This window comes from Pholis gunnellus (assembly GCF_910591455.1).
Source record: "Pholis gunnellus genome assembly, chromosome: 4".
Taxonomy (NCBI): domain Eukaryota; kingdom Metazoa; phylum Chordata; class Actinopteri; order Perciformes; family Pholidae; genus Pholis; species Pholis gunnellus.
The window spans coordinates 9,053,365-9,069,720 of NC_136530.1; the positions used below are offsets into that span (position 1 = coordinate 9,053,365).

The following is a 16,356-nucleotide window of genomic DNA, read 5'->3' on the forward strand; positions in this document are numbered from 1 at the left end:
GCAGCGCTCGCTCTGCTCTGCTCCTCTGCCAGCTAACCTACATGAGATTGGTGTTGAGAGAAAATTTGGAAGTGCATGAAAGGTCAGCGAGGGCCTTGTGCAAAATGGGCCTCTCCTTTAACACTCTGCACACCTTCTAATAAGATTTAGAAAGCATGGACACAACTGTTAGATTGGGATGTTGGCCTCGACATATAGATTTCCATAGAAGTGAGGAACAAAAACAGACGATGTCGTGACTGACAGCAAAATGTTTTACATACTGTAGGTAACCTCGGTTATACTCATGCCGCTTCAGGTTATACACCTGCTTCTCGTTTGTGCTGCGGAATAAATAAACAAATTCATACGTCTCTGCTGGTTTAGTTTGAAAAGTACAATAAAGAGATCCATCGTCGCAATAGTTGACTCATTTTTCTTCTTTAGTGCCACTCATCTTTTGACTGCATTCCCAGTCCTGTTTCCCTCATTAGGCCTGAGAGGCATTTCCGCTGGCATCGATGATAAAAGAAAATCGAGAAATATGACTGTGTGATGTTGTACGAGTGCAGAGCATTGCCTGCTGTTTGAACACAATGCCCTGTGGTTTGTTTTGTAGCACCACCCAGAAATCAAACATTCGGGTGTTTGCGCCCGTGTTGACAGACAGCCAGACTTCGCAGTGTCGGGCCAAAACCAACTGCCTGTATCCTTGCAGGGATGGGCCGTGAAAGTCCTGCTCGGTTTGTCCTTCCCAACAGGGTTATACGTGCCGACAGCCAAGCAGGTGAATCATTACTTTGTCGTAATTGATCCTAGAGTTAAGTATGGAGCTACAGCACCCCAGCTCAACTTTGTTCAGGTTTCAAGTCTGCACCACATACCATAGCTCTGTAATCTTTTCATTGAACACAAGCAGAAAGAGTAATGGGTCCTCTGCCCGCTTCCTCTCTTCAGCTCTCCCCTTCTTAGGATGCAGGACGGCTCCTTTGTAGTCACTTCATTATGTAGAAATGATAATTATGCCCCAGTGGAAGCTAGCTTCACCAAAATGTATTAGAGCCCTCAGTCACATCCACTGATAATCACGTCGTGACTGTTATTTTCAGATTTTTTTTATTTTCAGTGAGTGTTTCAGTGAGACACACAGATGTTGGAAAGAAAAAAAAAATAGTTTTTATTCTGCTTCAACCTCGTACAAAACGAGCCTAAAAATGGAAGACAGGCGGAAGTGAATCATTAAAGTCGTCGAGATGTTTTTGCTTAATTTTGACATCACAGTCAAGTCAAATAAGAAGAGGAAGTACACAGAGAGACAATGAGACGTGACTGTACTCACATCCCAGTTTAGTCATAACACTCTCTGAACTCGAGGGTGCATTCACCGAAAAAAAGAAAGAAAAAAAACAAAACCATTATTCACAACCATTAAGATGTTAATTGGGCTCTTGGTGCTGTAGTAGCCTTTCAAGTGTGCTGCAGGGAGGGTCTGCAGACGTGCTACAGGAAAAGTGGCAAAGTCAATGATGGATTAAACTCAAAACTGAATGCAGTGCTACTCACGCTACACTTCAAATTAAACTGCAGCTGACTGTTTACGTTTCCAAAAACAGAAGCAAGAACTCTTTCCATTTTACTAATTTCCCGTTCTTCCTTTGACAGTGGAGAGGGCCTGCAGGAAGTGGAAAGAAACGAGCCACAGTGGAATTGTTTGTCAGCGGGATGGGTTTGTGTTTGCTTTCAAGGCTGCCCAACAATGCTGGGAGGAGGAGGAGAGGGATTTGTCCGACTAAATCCAGGTCAGACATAGTCAGATTACCCCCTGATCTGGCCCGGAAAATTCCACAATCCAACATACTAATGGGAAGACGCTCAGTGCTTGATTGAGGGTAAAGAAAAAAGAAAAAGACAATAACTTTATTCTTTAAAAAAAGTAAATTGTATTATATTTGTTGCGTCTGGAAACAATACAGAGACACAAAAACATATGTACATGAGTGAAATTAAAAACATTTCACAATTCACAACAGTAAAAATGATAAGTATGCTTAGTTTGAGGGCTTCAGTCAAATAAGTGGGGCTGTTGCAGCGGTTTCTACTTAGTGGGTCGTGGATTTTAAACCGAGGGAGATTTAAACTAACCCTGCGATGTGGAGGGATTGGAGAAAATGGCAACCAAACACAATTAAAGTCAACTGATTTGGGAGGGGGGAGGGACTTTACTAGCAGAAAGGATTTACTTCAAAGCCTCCCAAAATGATGCAGTGAAAGTCAAATGGGTCTAACAAAAGAGAGTATACTCAGGAGAGTCATCCAAGAAGTAAAAAAGCGAAACCACAACAGCCACCATCTACGTCTTCATTATCACCGTTACCAGGGCTATAATTACCAAGTGCACACTGCTTCCTGAAATGTTCCTCTGGAAAATAAAAAGGACTGCATTTGGAGTAACATCAGTCTTCGTTTCTTTGGCAGAGCTGCTGTGGACGAAGTTAAAGTTTCAGCAATCCTATCTGGAAATGCACAGCGCTTATTACACGGCTCAATTTCCAATTCTCTCACAGGTACGCACGCACACACACACACACACACACACACACACACACACACACACACACACACACACACACACACACACACACACACACACACACACACACACACACACACACACACACACACACACACACACACACAGAATACAAAATGAGGCCGCAGCACAAAACAATCTCCCAGACAGACTCCGTGATACAAAAACACAGACAAAAAGGAAAGACAGCTTATTATGAGAGCATTCGGGAGGGATAGTAACTATTCATATTCCCCTTTAAAGAAAGAAACACAACATCTTTCACTCCATTAAAAAAAAGGATTTGCATTGCGCAAACATAGATGCTTATCTCCATCACATTACATGAGGCTGCCGTCTGGTGAAATGGAGAGAGAGGCTGCTCGACAGAGACAGGCTCCGGGCCATTATGCCGCCCCAGAACAGGGAGCTGTAATTGCAGTGGGAGAGTACAATCAGGTGCTCTGTTTGTCTCTGCTCTAATCTCTATACACTGCCCGGCCCTTTTCATAAACACAGAGCTGCAGTTTTTCGTCCATCCTTTCATCCGACTGCTCTCGGGGAGCCTTTTTAGTTCAAATCTGTCAGAATTCAAACCAGAGTTTTAGTGCCTATTGGATAAACCCGAGGCAACGCCGATACATCTGAAACACAGCTGACCCTGGGCTCCAACATCTATTATGACGAGTAGTTAAGTCTGTGATCGCTCTTTATTCCTCTCTGACAAAATGCCAGAGAAACCTTTGCGGCTGGTGTCACATTGTGCTGCTTCCCTGCTGCGATTATGACATTTATAGACACAAAGTTGGAGTTTTATTTTCTCCCCGAGCAGATGAGCCAGCAACACATTCAACAATATGCAGCACAATCACATTCCTTCATGTTTATGGTCCCTCTATGACCTAAATACCTCATCTTTGTGGTGGTGGCTATAAACCAGACTATAAAAAACAAAACAAAAAAAAAACAGGGTTTATAGGTGCCTTCTAAACAAAAGGCCTGGCCTCTCTACAAAGTAAAGTTCAGTGCATGACGGTAAAAGCTGTAAAATGCAGGCTAAGCAGGATTAATCAACTGCCGTGTTTCACATGGTTTCATTATTGCAGGAAAGTACAGTACAGCGCTTCTTGAGTGCAATACTACTTTTAGAAAAATTAAAATTCACTTCTTTATTCATGGGTATTTGGAATAGACAGAAAGTCCCTTTCTTTACTCTCCTGGTGCCCCCAAAACCATTTTGGTCCATTAAAAGCTCCTCACAGAGATTGACTGAAGGCTTGTGCCGGATTCATGTCCTTTTAATTAAGTAAGAGAGCAAGCAGAGTGCCCTTGGAATGAAGATGGTTCTTTTTCGAGGCACAGTTATCAAGGCTCCTATCACTGAATATATACTGATAAGAGCGAGAAGTTTTACATTCACTTAAAAAAACACATCAGCTGGGTTTTGTTTCCTGTGGAATTTCACAAAAACAAAAAAGAAGAAACAGACTTTGGACTAACTAGACGAGATACAAAAAAAAGAAAAAAATCAGTGTTACAGTAACGGCTGAACGGCGCACACACAAACAAAAGAACAATAAAAAGGTTAATGATTGTCACCTTTAAAAAAAATAAAATCTTGCAAGGCGGTACATGAGGGGTGACGAGAGGTAAAGCTGCCCGATGACGAGTGGAGGTCAGAGGTTCCCCTCGTCAAGCATCTTGTTGATCCCGTTACAGATCCTCTGCAGGTGGGCGCGATACACCTCAGAGGGCCCGTAGAGAGACGCCAGGAAGTCACAGTCGGCGAAGTGATTGAACACGTGGTTGACTCTCGAGTGGCTCTTGGCTGTCAGGTGGCGTTTGATGGCCTGGTGCAGCAGCTCGCGACAATCATTCAAAATGGCGCTCATGACGCGGCGGTCAAAGGTGAACTCGATCTGGTGGAAACTGACCGCCGTCATGGCCAGAGTGTGGACTTTCTTCCTGTGAGACGAGAAAGAGAGGCTGTCACTTTCTAAATTCTGACTGGAGCAGCAAAAGGAAGTAAAAATAGAAACTGCTGTCCTGTGATTTTCTTCAGAAAAGTTTCACAACTCCCCTCTATCAGCTCTAGTGTTGTCCTTCGCAGCGATGCATCGCTGTGCTAATATAATCGCCATTCTCCATACTGTGCACTTGTGTCAGCTTCACATGCCTCCAAGCTGACTTTTACTATTTTAGTGTAAAATATATAAACTGATGTAAAAGGCAATTTCCTTAATTTGCTTCCATCAGCATACAAAAATGTAATTGAACTGCAGTTGTCCCCACTTGAAGCTCTCAACCAGAACAATGTGGTTTCTCAAGGTCTGTCCCCTTTTAATACGTAATGTAACAATAACTAAATATAAAGTAGGGTGTCACCGATGCACTTAATTCAAACCTTTTAGGAAATAGATATAAAGATAAGTAAAAGACAAGAAGAAACTTCTTTCATATCTAGACGCTGCACAGACATGCCGATTGACAACATGTTCTCTGTCGAGCAATAGTTCCAGCATGCAACTTCCTTAAACCACATTTGTCATTTTTACTGTTTGTGTACAGATCAAACAAACAAGATAAGCTTTATTGCTCGTAGGTGAACATCTGAACTTTGGAGATAGCTAGGCTAGCTGTTGCTTCCTGTCTTCATGCTAAGCTAATTGCTACCTGGCTCTTGCCCTGTACTGAATGCACCTGCGTGAGAGTGGAGTCGATCTTCTCATGGCAAAAGGCGGCAAAGAAACGGTGAAATATTCCTGTAACGCCCCTCGCTGCCTACCTGAAGTTGTCCACCAGGATCAGCTCCTCGCTGTTGAACTGGTTGTTTCTGTAGAGCACTCCCAGCTTCACCACCATCTTGATCAAGTTCTTGATGATCTTCTGGGACTCCTTGCGGTTGCGGGTGTACTCCTTCGTGACGCGGTACAGGTCGTCCAGCACCTCGCTGCTGGTGTCGTCGATGAAGAGGTTGGCCATGCTCTTGGTGGCCATCTTGCTCATCAGCTTCTTCTGCGCCTGCAGGGCTAAGCTCTTGGTGCTGAAGGAGTCCATGGTCAAGTCTGGGGGGAGATGAGAACGAGAGGAAAAAAAGATTAGGATTGTAATGGATGGACATATTTCCTTTCCTTTTACAAATGACTGAAAACATGTTTGCTTCTGAATTATTTTCTTCTTTTCCAGGTGACAGCAGATCAGACTCTCTCATCGCAAACACACGAGAGGCCGAACATCCCTCACTGACAGCCTGCAATGTGTAAAGTGATTGCAAATAACATCTACACTAATACCGTTTAATAAACTGCCGGGCAGAGAAGCGTCCCCTTTATCGGATAATGAGCTGTGGCAGCTGTCAAATTAGCCCCAGCAACCCTCTGGCCCGGAGTTTACAAGGTAGTTAGAGAAGAATGTGTCGTTACGCGAGCAGGAGTAAAGTCAGGTACAGCTCGACCACGCAAAGCAGAGAGAGTAATCTCGACGCCTCGTCTGCCGAATGCATTCGGAGAACAAGGTGTGCATGCGTGTGTGTGTGTGACGGTGAGCAGGAGACAAACAGAGCAGACTTATTCATCGCACTCGTGTTGCTTATGTTATCCACGATGTTGTTTCTGAGCTTGTGAAAGGCTGGCCCCTCATGAATAGAGAGGTTCACAGGGGCCACAGGCTTTCACGCCCCCCCCCCCACGCCCCCCCGATCTCTCCTATCAAATGAGGCAGGTCCACAGTACGCCTCATCAATACAGCAGCCGCGTCTCAATGCGCTCTGCGGGTCACTTCTTCAGGTTAGTACAGTCTGGCTTTTTGAAAAAGGAAATGAATCTATTTTCCAGCACACTCCCTCTCTAACCTTCACGGATCTCAAAGGATAACCTGGGAGTATGCGGCAGGCAACAAAAGGATGTTTTCCCACAACTGCCCTCCAATGTCAGCGCAGGCGGAATGAATGAAGATGAGGAGGCAGTTTTCCTTTTTGTTAAGGCAGCCAACGTTTTTCAACAAAAAGAACTAAGAAGTAATTAGTTTTTATCATGAAACAGTTCTCAAGACTTAATTTTAGGGATCTGGAACTTGGGCTGCGACTACTAATTAATTTCATTGACATTGATAATAAATTGTCTGAAAATGCCTGTAACTTACCGACTTATTTCCCAGAGCCCGTGGTGGTGTCCTCAAATTGCTCGCTTTGTGCGGCAAATAGTTTAAAACCCAGAGATAGTTATTCTACAATAATACTAAAAAGAAAAAGCAGAAAAATCCTCACATTCACAAAACTGGAACTAGAGGTTTGGCCTTTTTGTTGACTTTTTTCCATTTTGTAATATCGGCAGACACAGAATACAGTAAACATGTACTTTGACTGATATTTCCATTGTTGTTCAGCTTTTTGACAAACAAACCTGTCCCCCCCGCCCCACCCCACCCACTGGTACACCCACCTAGAACAGAATAATTGACTTTTAAGACAATTAGCTGAGTATCAAAATTGTTTCAGACTTTCGGTTAATCAGCAAACCAACCAACTGTTTCAATTTAACTTTGGTGCGATGTGTAACATATGGCCAGCACTTTTGTGAAAAGCATAAGAAACCAGCTAGCGACGCTCTCGTCTCGTCCTGTAATACGACTTGTACCTGGAGAGTGGATAGTGAGTCACTGCAGTGTCCCCCGTTCGCCCATCAAACACCTGGTGCTGGGTTTGTGCCGGCTGAATTTGGGTTGCTATAGCTCCGGAGCTGACACACACACACACTCATGAGGGTACTGAACCTCAAATACTTTATCCAAGTTATCCCAAGGCTTCAATCAACACTTGAGAAGTTTGGATTCTTTTGTCAAATGAAGAAAAGTGTTTTTAAGGGAAAAATTGTCCTGCAACCAAGGATTACACATAAAAAGTAATGTAGGTGTTTAGTTTCCTCGAGGTCAAGGCAACATCTACAAATGTCTCGGATTGTGTGACCAACAGTCTAAAACACTCGAACATATAGTTCACGACGTGGAAAATGGATTTGGAGGGTTTTTTTGCCTGTAAACTCATTAATGAACTAATCTTTTCTGCTTCATGGACAAAACAACAGCACTGAAAACAATTTAAACAATTCCAAGCCCCACTGTTCTGTCAGGAATTAAGGAAATATTCATTCAAATAAGTAAAACATTTCTTCACCTCAGGGGGCGAAAACAGTCAGGTCTAATTTCATTACATCTCCCCAGGTGAAAACAAAGTAATTATATTCAAGCCAAGTATCCCATTCACATCGCAATGTGACTTCAATCTCCTCCACATGAAAGTAACCCTAAAGCTTAACGCACATTCCGCATCATTGGCCAATTGCCTTTTCCACGTGCTCGACAATAATAAAAATCCAAATCTATTAGTGCAGCAGACAAAATGAATGGTGACACATCCCTGCTGGGTGACTTGTGATTTTTACAGTTGGTACTAGAAGGCAGTGCGTCTGCTGCTACAGTGTGTGACTTTCATTCTCTCTCTCTCTCTCTCTCTCTCTCTCTCTCTCTCTCTCTCTCTCTGCAATGCCTCTCCAAGAATATCAATACGACTCCTTGGAGAGAGTGTCAGCGGGATGCTTCCCAGGGAGGAGACACAAGAGGAGAGGGTGAGCAGAGATGAAGGCAGAGAGGGAGGGGATATATATATATGCTGAACCATCGGGGGAAATGTATATACTGTCTCATGCTGAGTTTAGTTTTACTCCCTCCCTCTTTGCAGGAGCTGGACATTTAATCGGGCCTCTGGCTGTGCTGATCAAGGATCATTGACAGATCCCCATCGACCGTTTGGAACTCTAAACTTGCCCGGCTGCACTTGTTACAGAAAATCCTGCTCTGATGCAATGTGTGTGAAACAGATAACAAGAGCAGAAAAGACACTAATGATCTGACTGAGAACCATAAAATAAATAAAAAAATAACTGGAGGGCCTTATTTATATCTACGTGAGCAGTGATTGAAAACAATCACTTAGTCCTGCTGTCACCCTCCAATCACGCCGGTGAGCCTCGAGAGGACGATCGCTTATCATTTGCAACACTTAAGAGCGAGTCTGCGTTCACCTCCCTCTCTTCCTCTCGGCGCCCTTGCTGACGGACGTTAAAGGGTTTAGAAAAGTGCGACTGGATAATGGGCACGTTAAGCAAAAGCATCCTCTTTGTCAGATTGGAGGGTGGTTTCATATCGCTCATTAAATTCCACTCTCGTCGGGGACCGGTGCCAATCACAACCCGGTGTAGCCCGCCGACGAACAAAAGACGAAAAAAGGATGGAGAAAAGGAGGAGTGTTTGCCTTTAATACCCACGAACACAAACCCTTTAAAGTGGCGCCACTTGGGATTGTCCTTCTGGAGGGTTTCACTCAAAGATGAATTGTGACATAACAGACCCCTGGCACTCTTATTTTAAAGATGGAGGGAGATGCTCACTCCTCTCACTTTCCCCCTCCATTTCCCCAAATCGAGAGAAAAAGTCGATGAAAGGTTTTCAATTAAGGAATCCCTTTTTTTTTTTGTTGTTGGTGACTTTGCTGCATGAGAGTGGTTAGTGCCAGATCTAAATGGCCTGTGATGTCCGGTGCCCAGGGACAGCATGGCCAACACTGACACAGCATCTTCATAGTTAGTATTTATAGAGGCAAAAATCTTCACGGATTTAAGGCTGAACAAGACATGGCAGCGGCAAAAACTGCTGAGTGTTGTTGAAAAGAAAAGAAAATGCACAAGCCGCAGCCGTCGCTGGAGGCAGAAATCAGACAAACAAAAAACATCTGCACACATCTGTACGCATCCACATACTGATGGGGCTGGTTTGAGCAGCTGAAAATGAAAAAAAACAAAAAACAAAGACAGATTGCAGCTCTCCGGCATAATTACAGCCGTTAAACAAAGCTACGAAATCATCAACTTGCTTAGAACAAGCCAGCGTACATTCACTCACTAAGACATGCAGGCCTCAGCAAACCATGACTCATGAAAATGAAACCGGACGCTACAGTGTCGGATGTCTCGTGAGAGTGAGGGAGTCTGGGTAATGTACCCACACCAGGGAAGCTCACACTCTCCAGTATAGGTGCAGACAGCCTCGTCAGCCCGGTATGACAGCCTGACTGAAGACTGTGATAACGAAGAAATAACCCGACTGTCCTCTCGCTCTCTCTTTCGTCCTTGGAGGATTTTTGAAGCTTGGTCTGGTGAAACTGCACAGGCCCTTTATTATCTGGCTTTAATTAGCTTTGCCTCTTAGAGTTTTAGGGCAGGTCAAGCTGATGTCTGCATTGGGGGACACTACAGTAAACAGCTTCTCCCAATTGATTTGGGGGAAGGGGAATAAGCGGGTCGTTTTAACAGTTAGTCTGTTGGCTATAGGCTTTAGGGACGGCAATGTCTGTCCACCACTTGGGTCCAGACTGAAATGTCTCAACATCTATTGGATGGATGTATTTTGATAGAGACATTCATGTTCCCCTCAGGATGAATTATAATGACTTTGGTGGTCCTCTGACTCTTCATCTAGCGCCACCCACAGGATAAAAAATTAGGCCATCTTTGGTTTATACCTGCAAAACTAACGACATTCCCATCATCCTCAGCTTTGTGCCAATTAGCAAATGTTAACATGCTAAGACGGGGAGCATTATAAACAGTATACCTGCTAAACATCAGCATGTTAGCGTCATCACTGTGAGCGTTTTATCCTTTAGCTCAAAGCCCCGCTTGTGCCCAAGAACAGCATCAGCGATGGCTGCACACTCCTCATGTTTCTGGTTTAATCCTGAATCCTTTCAATGAAAGAAAAAGGACTCAACTCAGGTCATCATATAAAACTACAAACTGTGATGAGGGGTCTCAAGTAGACATTTCTATACTCGGTGGTCATAAGCCAAAGAAAGGTTCAAGAAAACAGTTTAAGAAAATGTCCCTCACAATTTCAAAGAGCCCAAGAAGACAATTACAAAACAAAGCTGAACATCATCATATTTGAGAAGTTGTAAAGTGAATGTTTGAGTGAACTAGCTGCAGTTTTCGTCACCTGTGTTGACTCACTTACCAATTAATGAAACAAAACAGGAAATAGCAATTAAAAAGTACACGCATGCTACTCGACATGAACATTTGGTTGCCTCTTGGCTGATCCTATTTCAAGTAAAACCAACATGATGCGTCTGTGGCATTGAGCAGCATCCAGGATGCAGCCTCTGCATCACCCGCACATCACCTGTCAGTCAAACTAAAGCTGAGGTGTGACAGGTGCGAAAGAGCCAGAAATTGGATATACACCTGTAGCCTCCCGCCCACTCCCAACGCATGCCACCGTGCCTCACGAGGAAGAAGAGGCCGCAGCACCTAAAATATCACCGCTCTCAATACCTGCTGCCAATCTAGACAGCTTGGTGAGTGCTGATAACAGCACAAAAAGAAAACCAATAAAGAATGTGTTTCTGCCCTGTTTGGCCACCACAAGTTGCTAAAAAAAAAAAAAAGGAGAAAAGAAGCTTTTGGCAGAGATTGTAGAACTTTCCATGACACTTCATCTCACAAGTGATTGGTTGGTGGCAGCAGAAAATGTCACGACTTTCCTATTCTTCAGGGATGAGTAGTCACATGGATCACTGTGACCCTGACAGATACGACTCCATCAGCAGAGAAAATCTTCACTGCCGTCGGACGGAAGTGGAGCCGATTACAGAGAATATTTCTGTATTTGGAGGGATTAACTGCTCTCTAAACTTTATGTACGGACATACAATCATACCACAATCATGCACCACACAACACGAACAACCCTATAATCTGCCCCAACGTAATGCGTGTCCATGATTTCCTCTGACACCAACCTCTGTTTTTCCTCCGACTTCAGAGGCTCAAAAGAATAAATCTTGGTGACACAGAGGTTCAAGAGACAGAAGACGTCACGGAGACCTCCCAGATTGAGTCTGACCGATGACTTTTACCAGAAGTCCTTCTCCCTCCACCCCTCCTCAACTCATCAGTCCTGCTGTTTCCTGCTGCTGTCCACTGTTCAACAAATGCAAAAAATACCATAAATAGAATATTTTCAATGCTTAAAACAAATACTACTAAGAGTGGTGTAAACACACTGACTTTCCCGGAGCCCAGGGTGATGTCGTTAGATTGCTTGTTTAATTGGAGCAACCGTCCGAAACCAACATTTTCAGACAAAGGAAATCCTTACATCTGAGAAGCGGGAACGACTTATTGTTTGGGATGTTTGCCTGAAACGATTAGATAACACATTATCCAAAGAGGCACTGCTCAATTTTGCCAATATAAAGACTTTCTAAGGGAGCATTCAACCAACACCTCTCTGAAACGGAAGCAACGGAAATCTAATCCCGATAAAGGCAGTATATTTTGCGGGGCTGTTGAGCTGGGATGGAGGATGTTGTACTGTGTGTACACAGTCTCTGAGCATATTGTATTTGCTTTGCTGCCTTTTGGTAGAACTCCCACGAGCTCAGGCGAATGAAAAAAAAACAAGAAACGTGTGAAGTCGACACAACCATTACCCCATCTTTTCCTACGCCAGTTATAATAACAGCTGCTAAAAAATAACAAGACAACTGTGGACCCCTGAGAGGAAGTTTGAAAACAAAAAAAAAAAGTTCCTTCATCATGACCAAAAGCATTTCGGATGTCATTAAAATGAGTTGTTATCGGGAGATCTTGAATCGTGTTTTCTCCCCCAGCTGTGTGAAATAATCCGTCTCCACTTTGAGAAACAATAGACAATCCTGGTAGTTATATAAGGTACATCCGTGCTTTGTGCTCAGAGAGAACAAGTAACCACCACTCAAACGAGCCGCGCTGCTGGAACCACTCCACTGTTAGGAAATCAACAGACGGATTTCAGGACAAGTGAACGCTGCAATTTCATCTTTCACCAACTTCTGTAGTGTTTTGTCTTCGCTCTTATGTTACATAACGCAACCGGTGTGGCGTGTTAACAATCGGTTATGTCAGACGCGCGTGTGTCTGCGTAATGGTCTCTCTCTCTCACACATTCATCTCGTTCAGCGTCTCTGGCATAAGAGCCACAATTACATCCAAACAGATGCACATGTGCGAGCAGACCACATTCATGCTTTTTTTTGGTTTGAAGGAGTTCTTTGTGCGCTGTCACTTTCTCATCCTCCCACGCAGTCATCATCTGTGCAGATCTGCTGAGAAAGGAGGCAATCAGTGCCTTTCGCTCAGACACTCTGCCCGGTCCTACTCCTTTTTTTTAAAACCGTTTTCTCAGATCTGCCAGAGCCCTCTGAAACAATTAATAATTAACACATCGGCATATAATGGATCGGGGATTAATAATTCAGCCTGCCGATTTGGACTAAAATAGACCGGAGGCTAAGAGGAGACTGCCGCGGTGCAACAGGTTGGGGCAGAGATGGGGGGGGGGGGGGGGGGGGGGACTGCGAGCCGATGGTGTTAATTTAGGAACATCAGTCAGCGTTACGCATGTATAATAAGGCTGGGAATACAGTCGCTGCTGCGGTGCCTGAGGGCCAACGCAAGACTCAGACAACATTTGTTCTAGCATTAAATTCAGAAGCGGGTCGTTGTTTTATGGTTACAACTGAGCTGATTTGTGATAACACATCTGTGGAAAAAAAAAAGAAAGGCTAATAAAGAAGTCCACTGTGACTTCACTTACACTGCCATGTCCACGTTTTAATTACATACTAGTTGCAATATAATTAGCATCTTAACAGTGTTGCACATAATGCGAGACATAATCAACGTGCAAAACTGGTGCTCGAGTTATGACTGATGTCTGGGACTATGACATTTTAATTAAGGCCACCATAAGAGCAGGTGCCATTATGAGTGATTTTCTTCACCTCCAGCCTCGAGAGCATCATTTGTTAACTTAGTACGTCGATGGAGTGGCAAATAGCGGAGCGCTCGGCTGTAAGGACAGCAGGAATGAAGATCAGTGGAAACAGCGGGCGACCATTATGAGCGGACTAAAAGACTGTGCCTTTTAGACGACTCGAGTGGGCTCTCAAATGAGTCCGGTCTATTGGCAAACACCGCCGTCCCTCGCTCACTCCCATTTCAAACAACGCCACGATATTCTGCAGGTCATGCGGCTCTGCTCTCCCCCCCCCCCCACCCCGACAAGGCCACATGCTCCGAGTGTTTCGGGTTTCCAGGGAAACTGGAGGAGGCCACCCGCCTGCTCGGGCTGAACTTTGCAGCCTAGTAAAAGCAGGTCAAACGCCTCTCTTGTCGTGTGAGTAAATTACCGTGGACTCCCCTCAGCAGAGACAACAGTGTCTCTACAAGCGTTGCTGCTGCAATTTCAAGCTCTGCCTTTAATAACTCTGCATGGGGAATGCGTGGCAACGTGACTGTATTGTCCGGCTCTGAAAGACACTCAGGAGGAGGGGATCGGCACAGATACAGTTACACTGAAATATACATAGACGAGGCTTTGCTTAATCCTGCTATTGACTGGCATTATTTCTTGTCTTTCAGAATCACATTGTGCTGAAACAATAATAAAGCTGTTGTGAAGCACAAAGCTATGATTAATGATGAAAAGCAAATACTTATTAAAACCAGTCATGGATGAAATCTAAATGAGAAGGACTTTCATTGTAGTTCTATTCTACTGTATTTCACTTTCACTATATGTCCATGCCTTCCAAAGCAATGGACGTCAATTGTATTATTCTAGAGCTGTATAACGATTGTTTTCATTATTAATTAACTGATTAATATATTATTAAAAAAAATGTCAGAAGTTAAAAAAAGCTGACCGGCAGTCCAAAACCAACAGATATAACTGATTTAAGCCTTTAATATTGCAGAAAATATTGTTTTCTAAGAGCCCAGGGAGACAACTTTACATTGCCAATAATCTAATAAACAGTCCAAAACTCAAAGATATGCAAAGTACAATGATATAAAACAGAGAAACAGCAGAAAATCCTTACAACCGAGAGGTTGAAACAAGGTCAGCATTTTTGCTTGACATTACTAAATTGACAATCAAAATATTTGCTGATTAATTTACTGTCAATCTACTGAGAGATTGATCAATTGACCATGACAGTTCCAGGTTATTCGGTCTGTACATTTACATGTATTGGCTGATATAATTATACAGAAGATGCAGAAATAAAGTGCTGCAGTTATTCTGTGAGAATGACTTTGGCCTTGCTCCAGCTCAATGGTTGTCAGTTATTGCTACCAACAACAAAGACACAAAAGGACGAGTCTGCAACAACAAAAAAAAAAAAAAAGAGAGAGCAGGTTATTTCAGCACCGATACAGCTAATGCAAGGAGAAAGGACACTCCAAGTCCTGATCCAAGGCCATAATTCATTTGACATGTCTGTTGAGGCTGTGCATGATAATGTGTACTGCTACTTGCCAGAGCCCCGGCTGCACAGTGGAGCTATTCATCCACACTCAGACCTTGTTCTGGAGCAAAGCTTTTACAACGTAAACACAGCAATGTGTTACAAAACATATCAGTGTTTGCAAAACATAGGTCTTGGTCTGGATAGCAGTGGATTACACTGCAACAAGGAGGCTCATTAGGTCTTCACACCAGCAGGGATGAAAGCAATATATGTATCTCTTCTTCTTAATGTTCCTCCACATAACTCAATTTATTGTGAGTTGGTAAAATTGTATACACTCACCCATCAATGTCACACGATTGTTGTCAAATATTGTCTCAAGTGGCCACATTCTACACATATGCATGCAAACCAAAGCATGTTCACATTTTAAAAAATGTACTTTCAGTAAACATGGTCCAAAGAAATTTGGATTTTATTGATGAAAGATATCCAATTATTGGGTTCACACGACATCAAATATGGTTAACAATTCAGCAGCGTTTCATTACCAATCAATAAAACGTATTAGTAATCTTCATCGTCAGCCACATGATGGCCTAAAACTCTAAAAGTCTTCTAATAATATGCAGTTGCTAATAACTAGCATTGAGTTTCTATCTATTGCCTTACTAACACAACTCTAAAACTACCAATGCCATCAATTAAGTCAGTCAATTTCATTACTAAAACAATCACCATCCCACAATAGGTCGAAGCCGTTGTTGTTGTTGCTAGCTTAATAATCAAAATGCTACATTTGAATCACGTCCTGACTGATAAGCTTGACCGTTACTTCCGCTAACTTCGTGGTAAAATTACAGCCTGTCAACGGAAGATAAGTGAGCTAGCAAACAAAACGGGAGTCTCATTAACTGCACTGTTGACCGTGAAAAAGCTGCCTCTACGCCGACAACAGTAAACATTTTAACGGCCTAATAACTGACCGCAGGCCGCTGATGACACCAGGTTAACCGTTATTGTTTGTTCGCGAGACGTTCCATTAAAAAACGGCTCGACCGTTGAGACGCAAGCGACATGAACTCACCTCAGTGGGACACGGGAGTGGTCAGCCAACAATATGACAAGTTAATTCTCAACTAAATCTCTCAAGTCTTCATCCTGGCAGCGCAGGGAAAAGTTGCTTCACAGCATGTTTTTGGTTTGTTTTTGTTTGTTTCAATAAAAACACACGTCCTTCCCCTCGCAGCTCCTAACCGTGTATCAGGCACAGATGTGTAAATTATTGAGAGAGCGGTTTCTTCTCTCGGCTGCTGTGAGATCAGTTACGAGAGTTAGTTGTAACCTGAGTCCTCCTCCTCGTAAAAAAAAAAGTTTCAAACTTGAGGGGGATTTGGAAATCAACAGATTGATGGTGGCTTGGGCCAATGAAGGAGCATCGAGGAGGGAGGACCAGCCC

General features: G+C 43.4%; 1 protein-coding gene across 1 annotated transcript; it reads right to left on the minus strand.

The window, feature by feature from the left end:
* Nucleotides 1–1,261: 1,261 nt before the first annotated feature.
* tnfaip8l1 (tumor necrosis factor, alpha-induced protein 8-like 1) lies at nucleotides 1,262–16,194 on the minus strand. Its single transcript, XM_079158336.1, has 3 exons — nucleotides 15,985–16,194; nucleotides 5,334–5,613; nucleotides 1,262–4,513 (listed from the first exon to the last, which is right to left on the minus strand). Exons 2-3 carry the CDS (start codon nucleotides 5,603–5,605, stop codon nucleotides 4,225–4,227), a joined length of 561 nt encoding a protein of 186 aa, XP_079014462.1. The 5' UTR covers nucleotides 5,606–5,613; nucleotides 15,985–16,194; the 3' UTR covers nucleotides 1,262–4,224.
* Nucleotides 16,195–16,356: the final 162 nt, after the last annotated feature.